This window comes from Sus scrofa, chromosome 15 (genome assembly GCF_054392235.1).
Source record: "Sus scrofa isolate SSC_HxYL_T2T_F1_AM1 chromosome 15, Sscrofa_HxYL_maternal_Yorkshire_Landrace_v2.0, whole genome shotgun sequence".
NCBI classification, from domain to species: domain Eukaryota; kingdom Metazoa; phylum Chordata; class Mammalia; order Artiodactyla; family Suidae; genus Sus; species Sus scrofa.
In genome coordinates, this window is record NC_139397.1 from 47,248,831 (window position 1) to 47,262,758 (window position 13,928).

At 49.5% G+C, this 13,928-nt stretch overlaps 1 protein-coding gene across 18 annotated transcripts in view; it reads left to right on the forward strand.

Moving 5' to 3' along the window:
- Positions 1-13,928, forward strand: part of DLGAP2 (DLG associated protein 2) — a 666,739-nt gene that overhangs the window by 629,987 nt on the left and 22,824 nt on the right. For 11 of the 18 annotated variants that reach the window (XM_084998159.1, XM_021074622.2, XM_084998167.1 and 8 more), the window contains 2 exon segments: positions 9,378-9,727; positions 10,540-10,581. In XM_084998159.1, the coding sequence (XP_084854285.1) occupies positions 9,378-9,727; positions 10,540-10,581 (392 nt within the window). 18 annotated transcript variants of the gene reach the window in all.

Sequence of the window (13,928 nt, forward strand, 5' to 3'; positions counted from 1 at the left end):
ACTTTGCAGAGCCTTCTCACCCCATTATTCTTGGGGTGAGTCTCCTGACTCCCCTGATCCCTGAGACACACTTGGAGTCCAGACTAACTCAGGAAATGGATTAAAACACAAGTGCATCTTAATCTCTCTCCCTTAAGTCAGGAAGCCACTTAAATCTCCAGGGATTTTCACAGCGTTACACACATGGGGAAAGAGATCAATGACAGGCTTTTAAAACTGACAGGATGTTCATACCTTGACTCAAATTTTTTAAAAAAATTTTTAAAAATTGAGTAGTCAGTTCTCCAGATACCTAAATATACTAAGGAATCATTTCGTTTTGCACTTCAGAATTCATATTTGATCAGTTTTATTTAAATAAACCTTGGAATTGTTTAGAAATCTCTCTGTTGACTCATCCACTTTTTGAAGCTGTACAAACTCCAATAGAATCACATTGCTAAATTAAATTTACAATTTCCATTCATATATAATGTTTGTCTGACCTGCACGTAGAAAATGATAGATAACACAGCCTGTAACTTAACAATTAGCCCCATCATTATTACCCAAACTATTCAACTGAATAATTGAATATCTTTCTTGAATGCACAAAATAACTATAACTGTTTATTTTAATCCATAGCAGCAAATTAACATAATCAAATGAGAATTTTTAATTACTTCTTTAATATATTTCCTAGCTTCTAATTATAATTCTAAAGAACAATTTAGGAATATGTAATTCTCTCCTACAAGATCCTAAGTACCCAATGTGTATTTGTCAAAAGACTGGACTCATGGATGAATACATTGATGTGTTTTATTTTTCAAAAATTCTGTCTCTGTGTTATTTTATTTATCTAAATTGTGTGTGTGTGTGTGTGTGTGTGTGTGTGTGTGTGTGTGTGTGTGTGTGCTTTTTAGGGCCACACCTGCAGCATATGGAGGTTCTCAGGCTAGGGGTTGAATCGGAGCTGTACCTGCTGGCCTATACCACAACCATACCAATGCAGGATCCAAGCCGCGTCTGTGACCTACACCACAGCTCACAGCAATGCCCAATCCTTAACCCACTGAGTAAGGCCAGGGATCAAAGCGTCCTCATGGATGCTAGTCAGATTCATTAACCACTGAACCATGATGGGAACTCCTATTTATCTAAAATATTTTCTGTCATTATTTTTATTTACCAAAGCCAACTGATACATTTAAATTATCAAGTTCAAAAGCATTCAGCTGACCAGAAATATAAAAGCGATATTGTCTGATGTAAATAGCCTCATTCAAAATCACATGAGTCTTATATGCGGAATCTAAAATATGGCACAAATAAACCTATCTACAGAATAGTAACAGACTTGTGGTTACCAAGAGGGAAGGGGAGGGACTGGGATGGACCCGAGTTTGGGGTTAGTAGATGCAAATTATGGCATTTAGAATGGCTAAGCAACGAGGTCCAACTGTACAGCACAGGAAACTAGATTCAGTATCTTGGAATAGACCACGATGGAAGATAGCATGAGAAAAAGAATGTATGTATATGTATAACTGGGTCACTTTGCCGTACAGCAGAAATTGACACAACATTGTAAATCAACTATACTTTAATTTTTTTAAATGCAAAAAAAAAATCACATGAAGAATTACATAATATGCATAAAGGGCCTGTGAAGGTGGCAAAAAGTACACTCAAAATGTGCATCGAGGAGTTCCCGTTGTTTCGCAGTGGTTAACAAATCCGACTAGGAACCATGAGGTTGCGGGTTCGATCCCTGCCCTTGCTCAGTGAGTTAAGGATCCGGCGTTGCCGTGAGCTGTGGTGTAGGTTGCAGATGCAGCTCAGATCCCAAGTTGCTGTGGCTCTGGTGTAGGCCAGCGGTGACAGCTCCAATTGGACCGCTAGCCTGGGAACCTCCATATGCTGCGAGAGCAGCCCTAGCAAAGTCAAAAAAGCCAAAAAAAAAAAAAAAATGTGCATCGAATGTCGTTCTTACATCTGAAACTACAAATCCCATTTGGACTTCTATCCTAATGTGTGAGAATGGGTCTGGTACCTGGGTGCCTGGAAGTTTTTATGTGTATTTCTGAGTATTTCTTTAAGTTGTGTAAAGTTACTCTCAAAACATTAGGTTGCAGCCGTTTACATCCATTAAAGGTACATGCTGGATTTTCCCTGGGGCTGTTACAAAGGGAATCAAGTGCACTCGTGATAAGTATTTTCAGGGGCTTAGAAATGTCCCACAGGTGCACCCACTTCCACCATCGAGATGGCGGTAATTGGATCCTGTAGAAATGCTCACAGATCTTTCCCTGGCCCCCTGCCAAGCATCATCTCAGATGTCTTTGAGGGAGCCCAGCAGTCCTGGAGGACTTCACCGTGCTCATTGCCCTGGAACTGATCACAGAAGCATGGTAGCCCCTTAATGCTGCGGCCAGCAGGGCAAGCAGCCCCAAAGCTCCTGGACCCATGTCTAACACTTAACTGTCTGAGCTCAGGGAGGAAGCCGCATCACCTGTATCTGCCTCATGGGACTGTGGGAAGATGAAGCGCTGCAGTCCAGTTAAAAACAACCCAGGGACGGGCACTTACAAGCGTTCAAATGTTAGCCCTTTCCAAGAAAACTCGGAACAAATAGAAATCCTTCTCATGCTTGTTCAGAATTTCTTTCCCGTTCACACTGGAGCCTGGAAGGAACATCACTGCTCTGAGCCAGCGGGGCCTGGGCTACCACCCCTGTGTGACCACAGCCGTGTGGACAGGGTAACCGCATCTTCTTCCTCCCGCCCCTGAACCCAGCTGGCTGGTCAGTGTGCTAAGAAGTGGGTGGGTAAACAACACCATTATTCGACTAAAACAGAGAACAGAAACTTGCCCTGCAAAGTTTACCATCCAGATGCAAAAGCCCTGTGCTCTGCCGGGCTGCTGCTCTGCCCAAGACTATGCCTCTGCAGCATTTAATGCAGAAATGGGGCAGCTTGGAACATCGCTGTGTCCCATTCGCACTTTCAATCTTAGAAACCTTTATCCCCTAAGTAATTGTCTTTGGTTTCTATCATTCGAGAAATTGGGAGATAATGTCAATTAATTTCTTTTTCTCAGTCTTAAGTCTACTAGTTCATAGTCCTTTCAGACTTTTTGGGCCTTGGACAGGGAGTCCAATTGAAAACTCTTCTGCCGCCGAATGTATTTGGATTTTTTTTTTCCTTTAGAAATCCTGGGACTGATATAATTAAAGGGAAATTCTTGCTAAAACAGTAAGTGATTCTCCCATTTAGTTTTGCCGCAGGCAAGGACTCCAGTGTGCTTCTCTGCGCTCTTGGGGAGCCTGTGTCTTGAGAGAATAGAGTCAGATGAGGCCGTGAGAAAAAAGGCTGAGCTATGTCTAGGTCAAAGAAGGAAGAGTCATTCTAACCAGTGAGAGAGGCGCTTAGTGCCAGTCTTGGGGCTGACCCACTGGCTGACCTCAGGAAAACATTTAAAGCCACCCACGAAGTGGAAGAATAGACGCCATCCACCTGTGCGGCTGGTCTGCAGCGTCCATGAGAAGTAAAGGACAGAGAGCCAGGTGGGGCAGTGCACAGCACACTCACCCAAGCGCGGGTGTGCCGCTGGTGTGCTCGGGGCACGTGGGCACCAGGGTTGTTCTTTCCTGAAACTGAATTTCGTAAATATACACCTGGTGACATAGTCACAGTCTCCAGAGAGATGAGGGGTGGTGCCAAGTCCATATGGGGTTTATCTTTCTGTTCACTGGGGGCGGAGCCCTGAGCGGCTTTCAGTGAGCACAGCAAAGGGGCATTCTTCCTGAGACTTTGCTCCCCATCATCCCCATGACAGCAGATGAGTGACATCCTGAGTGCTCCCTTTTCTGGCTGAGCAAGCCGAGGCTGATCGAAGGTAGCATCTCCCCGATCACACACACACTTCCATCATCCTGTGTCTGAAGCAATGGAGCTCTAATAGAACCGGAATGGAAGTCGTGAAATTTCCCTTTTTTTAATTAATTATTTTTTTGTTGAAGTATAGTTAATGCACAGAGTTGTGTTAGTTTTAGGTGGACAGCATAACAAATCAGTTATATACATACATGTTCTCCTTCATATTCTTTTGCATTATCATTTATTGCAAGACACTGAGTATAGTTCCCTGTGCTGTACAGTAGGACCTATAGTTGTTTATCTGTTTTATATATAGTAGTGTGTTCCTTCTTCCCACCTGTCCCCTTCGGTAACCATAAGTTTGTTTTCTACCTCTGTGAGTCTATTTCTGTCTTGTAAACAAGTTCACTTATATCCTTTTTTTAGATTCCACATCTAAGTGATATCATATGATTTTGTCTTTCTCTTTCTGACTTATTTCCCTCAGTATGATAATCTCTAGGTCCATCCACATTGCTGCAAATGGCAAGAGTTCATTCTTTTTTATGGCTGAGTAATATTCCATTGTATATATGTACCACATCTTCTTTATCCACTCTTCTGCTGATTGACATTTACGTTGTTTCCATGTCTTGTATGTAGTGCTGCAGTGAACACTGGGGTGCATGTATCTTTTTGAGTCATGGTTTTCTCCAGATAGATGCCCAGGAGTGGGATTTCTGGATCATATGGCAACTGTATTTTTAGTTTTTTGAAGAACCTCCATACTGTCCTCCATAGTGTTTGCTTTCCCACCAGCAATGCACAGGGTTCCCTTTTCTCCACATCTTCCCTAGCTGATGACTTTGGTGCCCACAGGAAGAAGCTAAAGATTCTGAAGTGCCCAGAGTCACAGCATCCACAGCAAGACCTCAGGTTGATAACATGTCTTTATAAAACATCCAGGAGTAGTCTGACCATGAAAAGTAATGATCATATCGTTTCAATGCCAGTTGGTTTTAAACAATAGGAACAGCATATATTTGGATGTACCTTCTCAAATGTTTTTTAGGAGAACAGAGTAGCCTCAGACCTGACATCTAGGCTTTGTGGTCATGGTGAGAATAGTATCTTCCAGGAAAGTTCTCACTATACTTTTACCAAAAGCAATCAGTCATAGTCTCTGGAAACCGCTGCAAAACTGGTTCCATTGATACTGTTCCATCCATGCTGCTCTGGACGGACAGTACCCCAAAGACATAGAACCATGTCAACTTCAGTGGCCTGAGAGCAGCCTCAGTGGCACCTGACGCAAGTCTAAAAACAGCACAGACTCCTCCCCTTGTCATGCAGGAAAGATCACTAGGCTGCACCCTCCAAGGCATGAGTAAAGCCACTTCTTATGCTGCAAACTGCCCCCCTTTTAATTAACTTGTGGGGAAAATATGTTGCTCGACTACATTTTTAGAAAGAAATCAGTTTTAAAATTCATATTATCACCTGACAGCAAACACATTATAAGGTGAGAAGATGTGATATGTGATCATGAACATAAATTGTAAAACTCTGAAAACTTTTCATTTATGAAGTATCCACATAGGAAGGAAGTTTTGTTGTTTTGTCAAATTTTCAGTCTCTTAAATTGTACTAGATACACTTAGTTAGGTGGATAATTTTTTTTTTCTCTTTACAGCCACACCTGCAGCACATGGAAGTTCCCAGGCCAGCAGTCGAATTAGAGATACACCTGCAACCTATGCTGCAGCCATGGCAACGCTGGACCCTTAACCCACTGAGTGAGGCCACAGATTGAACCCACGTCCTCACAGAGTCAATGTCTGGTTCTAACCCTCTGAGCCACAACGGGAACCCCGAGATTCATAACGTTTAACATGGGTGAAGGGACCCCTTTGAGGTTAAGTGTGAGGAGGTCCATGGACCTCACAGGATGTGGGTTTTGCAGTGAATCTGCTGCTCCTCCTGGGAAGACCTTTCTGTGTCCATGAGACCATGTGACAGTCCTTGCGTGTATGTCACCCCCACTGGTGAGAGGACACAGCTGGGAGAGCCCACCCGTTTGGCATTTTTATAATTGCTTTCTGCTCATCCCAACACTATGAAAATGAATATGATGGTGCTGAGAGACCCCATGTTTTACTCTATCCCTGTATTTCTCCGTTGCCCTGCATTGTCACTGCCGCTGTTGTCAGGACGTGGCGTTTCTTCAGAAACAGTATGTCAGCTAAAGAGAAGCAACACAGAACCAGCTCTGGGGTGCCAAGTGCTGGGAGCCCAGTGGGGATGCCTGCTCTCCACTGTGGGAGAATCTGGAGACAGGTCATTAAGGGACAAGGACTCTCCTTCAGTAAATGGGTCGAGTGGGTTCCCAGTGTTTTGTATGAGACGCTGTCCATGCACTTTCTGCCCACTTTTACCATCAGCTCTCTTCACGTGTAGACGCTGCCCTGGATCCCTTTGATGTAGCAACGCTGTGAAATAGTGTTAAGAAAAGCTTAGTGAAAAACCAAGTTTTAAGCAGCCTCCACCGTCAAGGAGAGGTGAACACACTTTAAACGAGCAATCCTTATCCAGGATTAGGAAGCAGAGCTGATACCCAAACAGAGGGAAAGACGAGCTGCTGCAGGATGGCCTGGCCACACCAGTTTCCCTTCATGTCACCAAGGCCCCACCAGAAAGACCATGATGGCCTAGCTCAGGGTTCTTTCTGAGCTGGGTACTCTGCATGGGGGGCCCTCCTGAGCCCTGCGGGATGCCCAGCACCCTGGCCGCTTCCCACTAGATGCCAGTAGGACCTCCCCAAGTGGTGACAATGAAGAACATCCTGAGGCTTTGCCAAGGATCCCCTGGGAGAGAGAAGCACACGTTCGCCGGGTGAGCACCACTGGCTGATGCTGCTGGGATCCGAGTCTCACAGAGCAGGGCCCTGAGGGCAGGCACTTCTCCCAGGCACCCACCATCCAAGCAGAGTGAGGCCCAGACAAGGGAGAGACCCATGGGACAGAGCTAGGCACCGCCCCAGCCTCCTACACACTGTCCCCCAGCCTTGCTTCCCTCTGGCTGGTGTGGGATTGTGAGTGAAGGGGGCTGCAGGTGGGCAGGGGGCTGCACTCCGAGGCCAAGTGGGAGCCAATGCTGTGGGGGAAGGCAGAGCCACGTCAGGGGTTCGGGGGCTGGAGATGGGGCTGACATGGGGCCAGAGGGCTGACCGGAGGTTTCTCCGGCTGCCCCAACATGTCCCACACCCAGCCGACCCGCATCCTAGAGACCTGTCTGTGGGTCCCTGCAGACTGGGGAGGGGGCAGGGATGGGGTACGTGTGTGAGGGCAGTTAAGAGGCTGGCCAACAAAGTGCTTTCACTGCTTGGACACCAGGTGGACAGGTCTGGGTGAGGGTGTTCAACTGCCCTGGTGACATAGGAAATATAGGCAGAAGGGCCCCAGGGTGCAGCTGATGGTCCAGGGACAGAAGGAGCGACCGCCCTCAGGAGGGGGCCGCCCTCCACCGCCCGTGACGCAGCCTCCTGTTGGAGAGTTCTTCTTTCCACTCCTGGTCCAGCGCCAGCTGGTTTGTAAGTGTTGGAAATACGGAGCCTTACCTTCAACATCCCTGAATCTCCCCGAAAAATGCTTTCCATAGTCAGTTTTCAGTAATTTCCCTTTAGAGGTTGATTGACATTAAGGGAGAAAGACATACATTGATTGATTGATCGATTGATCGATTGCCTTTTTTAGGGCCGCACCCGCGGCTTATGGAAGTTCCCAAGCTAAGGGTCGAACCAGAGCTGTAGCTACCTGCCTACACAACAGCCACAGCAAGGCGGGATCCCAGCTGTGTCTGTGACCCACACCACAGCTCATGGCAGTGCCGGATCCTCAACCCACTGAGTGAGTGAGGCCAGAGATCAAACCTGCATCCTCATGGACACTAGTCAGGTTCCTTACTGCTGAGCCATGACAAGAACTCCCAAGAAAGACTTTTAAAAGATGATTTTAGACAAAGCTTAAAGCCCATTTTCAAAGAACTGTCTTCCTCCACTTCAGAGCCTCTTTTTCATTCATTCCTTAAAAACTGGGCATTTCATAAACTTTCATGTGCAATTTTACGCCTTAAGACTCAGATCATTCTGACCTAACAGACTCATCTTGTTTTACTTGCCAAGGTTCTCCAGGGACAACACTTAAGGGTTTGTTTATTTGAAAAATCCACTGACACAGATGTAAAAGTCACTGGCGGAGAAGGTGAGGGTTAGGAGTGTTGTGTAAAATCCCCACAAACAGGAGGGGTGCCCTGCGTTTCCAAGCGGCAGCAGGATGGCGGTTCTCAGGCACCGTCTGGAGGCCCTTAAACGAGACAGCTGCCCCATCTGCCCTCCTGGGCAGCCTGCTGGGCACATGTGGTCTCAGAGCCGCCAGCCCTCACACCCCTGCAGCCTGCGTGGGCGCATGTGCTTTACTTTCCTGCTGCGGAAATCAGCAACCCCCAGATCCCAGCACATACAGTTGAAGAATTCGGTGCCTCCTCAGAGGCTTTAATACCACCCATGTCCAGTGGCACCTACTGGGTGGGTTTGCTGTTGGGATGTGTGCAGAACTCACATGGGTGCAGGGCTCAGAGGAGGCCAGGGGACTTGTATGGACCAGGAGACATGGAGACTTGGGGTCCCTTCTCAGTCGGCCCTACAGTTTAAACCCAGTGAGTGTGCTGCAGGGAGCAGACACCTTCTGATGCTGAGTGTTTTCTCTACCACAGAAATAATTCCTGTTCATTAGAAGCATTTGCAGAAAGTACAGCAAACAGCCACATTGTCACTGAATGATATCACCGTGATTAGGACGTATTTTTCATTTTTCTTCAAACACAGGTTTTCTTTACAAATATATGCCATCTTGGTCTGGATACAGTTTAATAGATTGTGTTTTAAGGGAGTTCCCGTTGTGGCTCAGTGAGTTACGAACCTGACTAGTATCCACGAGGATGCAGGTTTGATCCCTGGCCTTGCTCAGTGGGTTAAGGACCTAGTGTTGCCATGAGCTGTGTTGTAGGTTGCAGATGTGGCTCAGAGCCCACCACGTTGCTGTGGCTGTGGTGTAGGCTGGCGGCAGTAGCTCTGATTCAACCCCTAGCCTAGGAACTTCCATATGGAGCAGGTGTGGCCCTAAAAAGACAAAAAAAAAAAAAAAAAAAGCACTTCTATCTTTTTGTAAAATGAGCATCTCCCAAGGTGCCGGAACCTGTGTGAAGAGGAAGGTGTGGCTGCTTCTGTCCTGCGGCCAGAAGTTACCTCATCTGTCGCTACTGCTGGACTTTTTGGTGTTTTTACAATTTTCCACTGCTATAAACAGATCCGTGTAGACCATCTCTGAGTGTAAAGCGTTTTCCCCACACTCTGCCTCTGTTTTTCAGGCTTGGCATTGGGGAAAGACTTGCTTGGTGGCTGAGGGAACGAACAGGCTGGGGACCAGACCCTGGCCGGAGGGCCCCGAACTTGTGCTGACTGGCCTCTGTCTCTCTTCCAGCCGTGTCCTACACCAACTACAAAAAGACCCCGCCGCCCGTGCCCCCCCGCACCACCTCCAAGCCGCTGATCTCAGTGACAGCGCAGAGCAGCACGGAGTCCACGCAGGATGCCTACCAGGACAGCCGTGCGCAGAGGATGGCGCCGTGGCCCCAGGATGGCCGTGGCCTCTACAACTCCACGGACAGTCTGGACAGCAACAAGGCCATGAGCCTGGCTCTGGAGACAGCCGCGGCCCAGCGCCATGTCTCCGAGGGCCAGAGCGGCGTGGTGCGGACCAGCGACAAGGCCATCCTGGCGTCCAAGGCCGAGGAGTTCCTCAAGAGCCGGAGTTCCTCCATTGGGGTCCAGGTACCAAACCCCACCCCCCATGCCGTGACACAGACCGAGCGCCTCGGCCCAGGGTCCTCGTGGGGACCTGCAGGGCCACGAGCCCCACAGCCAGAGGAAAGCCAGTGGGCACAGCCGGGGTGACAGTGTGTCTCAGGCTGCCCCCACCACCCGACGGCCCTCACCCAGGGCATTTCCAGGGCTGCTGGCTGCACAGGGCATGTGGAAATTGGTTATTCTGATGCTACAAAGGGAGGTATTTTGTTGAAACCCGATTTTTTGAAAGCTGTTCAGTCTTGCAGCCAAACAGCAGAGTGGGAGAGAAGGCTTTGGGAACAGAGGTCAAGGAAGGAAAGGGCTTTTTGTAGGAAACAGGGGCCACTGACCCCAATGCTGGCAGTTGGCTTCAGTCAGGGTTCTGACCACCGAGGGGCACCCACAGCCATTCAGGCCCCAGCGTCTGCCTGAGATTCAGGCCGGGCGACTGCCTTGCCCTGCACTGGCAGGTGCTCCAGGGTCCTCCTTCCCCCTTCCTATCACCACGTCCGCTCAAGCGTAGGGTCCTCAGACCCTGACTGCTCCTCAAGGTGCCCTTGGCCGTGGTTCCTTGGCGTCCCCAGCAGGCACGGGCACCCCATCAGCCCGTGTTCAGCCAGGAGTGCTAAGAGCCTGGGGGCTTCACTGGCACCAGGGAGGAGGCCGTCGGCTCAGCAGGTGCGAGGGGAGCGATGTCTGGGCATCCTGGGGACAGGGGACAGCAGGTGGGGAGACTGCCCACCTGCCTGGGTCCTCTGAACCCAGTCTCCACACTGTGGCTTCATTGTTTTGTTTAGGATTCTGAATTCCCAGAGCATCAGCCCTACCCAAGGTCGGATGTAAGTACCAAACGTACTCCAAAGCCAAGTACGCATGACTTTATTCTATCTCCCTTTCTGGACTATTCATACACCTGCCTTGTCACCTTTCTGTCCTGATTCTATATGCCAGGCTCTATGCTAGGTGCCCCCGCTTAATGCAGGGAGCCCCATCTCCCTATGACGCAGAACCACCCACCTTGATGAGGACAAAGATGGGGCTCAAAGCAGCAGCCTTGCCGGGCCAGATGCTGGTGGGGCAGCTGGGGTTCACACGGGGGTCGCTCTGCCTCTCAAATCATGTCCCCAGAGACTTGTGAGGACCCCAGGTTAACGAGGCCGGGGTCCCATCCTGGTGCCTCTCACCCTGGTTTTCCCACCTGCGCCTTCTGCAGCCTTTCTCTGGGCTGCCAGCCCAGCCACACACCAGGCTGAGGGGTCAGGTGGACAGGTGGACTTTCCACCTTTATCTGAAAATAGTGGGAACATTCCAGATAATTTAGACGAGTCCAGACTCTTCCTGAAGCCCATAAAGCCTGTTTATCCGGCCACCACTTACTGTCTCACACCAACCCTGACCCTGCCGCTCGCCCTGCACCCATTCTGCTTCAGCAACTGCGCCTCTCCTGCGAGGGCACCCACCCTGAGCGGCTCACATGCCTGCCCTCCCTACGAGGCTTTCAGACCCCTTCCCCGTCCCCAGATGCGTGTTGTGTGCAGGCCAAGCCGCACCTGCCACCCCCCCGCAACCCCCGCCTCCCAGCCCCCGCGCCTAGCACAGCGCCTGGCACATAGCGGCTCTCGGTAAATGTCAGAGAAGCGAGTGGTGGGCGAGTGTGGTGTGTGTGTGAATGCAGGGCTGCAGTGTCCTCCATGGCGGCAAACAGTCACAGTGCCGTGTGAGCTTGTCACCTCGCGGTCCCAACCCCAGGGAGCGGGAAAGCCAAGGCCTTGTCAGAGAAGCTGAGCGTCAGGGTGAAGGGAGCCGCCTGAGCATGGGAGTTCACTCAGGACGGCAGGAGGATGGGGCCGGTGAAGCAATGAGGAGACCACTCTAGCCACCTGGAAGGCTCAAGGAAAGCATCCCAGGGCAGGAGGGGGGTTGCGGCACAAGTGGAGGTGACCCTAAGGGTGAGGACAGGCTTGGGGACACGGGTGGACAAAGTGAATCTGCGTCCTGGCCCCACTCGGAGCCCACCTCCTCCTCCCTTAACCCCATGGGCTGGTGGGGCCTGGAGCCCAGGTGGGACACGTGAGTTACCTACACGTTCATAGCTGACTGGAAGCCCGGCCCAGTTTGGTCCAAATGCAGGCAGTGGGGAGTTTCATTTTACAAACACCCTCTTCCCACAGAGCGAGCACTACCCCCCACCACCCCTGCACTACCTTGGTGCCCCTGAGGGGTAGAGTCCTCTGTCCCTCAGCTCAGGGCACCTCCCGTGACATTCTGCCCCAAGCTTTGCAGGTGGGCAGCACCTGGGGCCCCCTAATGACCTGGTCCAGCCAGCACACTTGTCCTCCCACCTGCCACCCTTACCTGGGCCTACATCATCTTTCCTCATGGTGATGGTGACTTTTACTTTTTTTTTTACTTTTTAGGGTCGCACTTGTGGCATGTGGAAGGTCCCAGGCTAGGAGTCAAATCTGAGCTGCAGCTGCCAGCCTATACCACAGTCACAGCAATGCAGGATCCATGCATCCTCATAGATACTAGTTGGGTTTATAACCACTGAGCCACAACGGGAACTCCTGCAATGCTGACATTTAACTTTTCCATGTGTTCATTTTTGGTCTTTTCTGTGACTTGTCTGTTGTTGCAGAGTTTCTACTTTTCTTGTGTGCGTGCGTGCGTGCGTGCGTGTGTGTGTGTGTGTGTGTGTGTAAAACTCTACTGGGGTGTTCGCTGTTTCAAGACCTTGCCATTTGCGTTGATGTTCAGGAATCCTGCCATCCCATCTAAAATGGCAGCAGCTCCCTCTGTGACGTCACCAGGGTGACCTATGAAAGCCTCAAGGTTACTCAGTCTCAGTGTCCTCTGTGAGGTCACGCCAGCTTACTCCCGACTCAGATGCCTTCAATGTCCGAGCCCTTTTCCAGCAACCTCCTGCCCTGCTCTTCATTAACTGCTTCTGCCAGGGCTAGAAGCACATCATGAGGCAGGGCTGGCAAATCACGTTTAACTGCTGGACTCATAGTAGGTTCCTGAGAGAAATGCTGAGACTTTGTCTTGGAAGTCATGGACCTGCCTTATTCTGGGCAAGGTTTTGAAGGCAGAGCCTAATATGGGCAGTTACACAAAAACTTGAGACGGGAGTGCATTCCAGCACATAAGTCTGGTCACTGCTTCTTTCTCCCAAGTCCCTCCAACCGCGGGTGAGCTGCCTTGACTTTACACAAACGTGCACCACGCACGCATGGGCACAATCAAGCATATGCACTCATGTGTGCGTGTACGTGCATGCTTACCCGTGTGCTTCACATGTCTGCACATGTGCATTCACATGCGTATATACACACACCAGCCACACCAGATTCCTGGCTTCCTGAATGAAGCCCTTTGGCACTGTCCCTGTCCCACCATTCCTCTGCAGCCCAGCGTCAGTCCTGAGACCAGGCCCCAGGAGAGGGGGGTGGGGGCTTCTGGATCCCAGGCTCAAGGCTTCTTGGCAAGGCCCCCACCACTCAGTGCACCGACGAAGGGAGATGCATCAGGGACGGCGTGTGTGCCTCATAGAGTTCACTCAACTTGCAGGGGTTTGCTGATTCATCTTTCTTCTCAATGCCTACAACATCAGGGGTCTTGTCAAAACGAATATATTATATATGCACATATTTCTGCAAACCTTTACAACTCTTTATACTTCCAGCCAGACTTTTTTCTTGGGAAAAGAGTCCTTTGATTTCCTTTCCACTAGGCAAAATACTAATTCCTTTTCTTTGTCCTAAATTTGCTTCTCTTTCCCATCTGTATAAATTCTCCCAGGATTTCTGAAATTGGCAAATATTTAGCTCATCCTGGCTTTATATCATTTGATCATCTCCCCTCCACCTTCTGGAAGACTGCAATTTTCTCAGAAAGGTTCCATATGACAACCACTATAAAAACCTATAACATTCGTTAAATGTGTATCCTTGAATTTAACATCATTTTGTTAAGATATCTGATGCTCTTACAAGTGGAGATGAGAGGACCACGCCTCATATTTGCTGTGGAGAAACTTAACCTGAATCTGGCTTCACACAGAGACTTTTACATCCATCAAACCAGGTGTCCAGGGTTCCCTCCTGTTTGAGATAAGGAAGAAAAGACTCAGCAGAATTTAACAGTCTTACCTGAGGGTCACACGACCAGCAAGTAGCAGATCTGA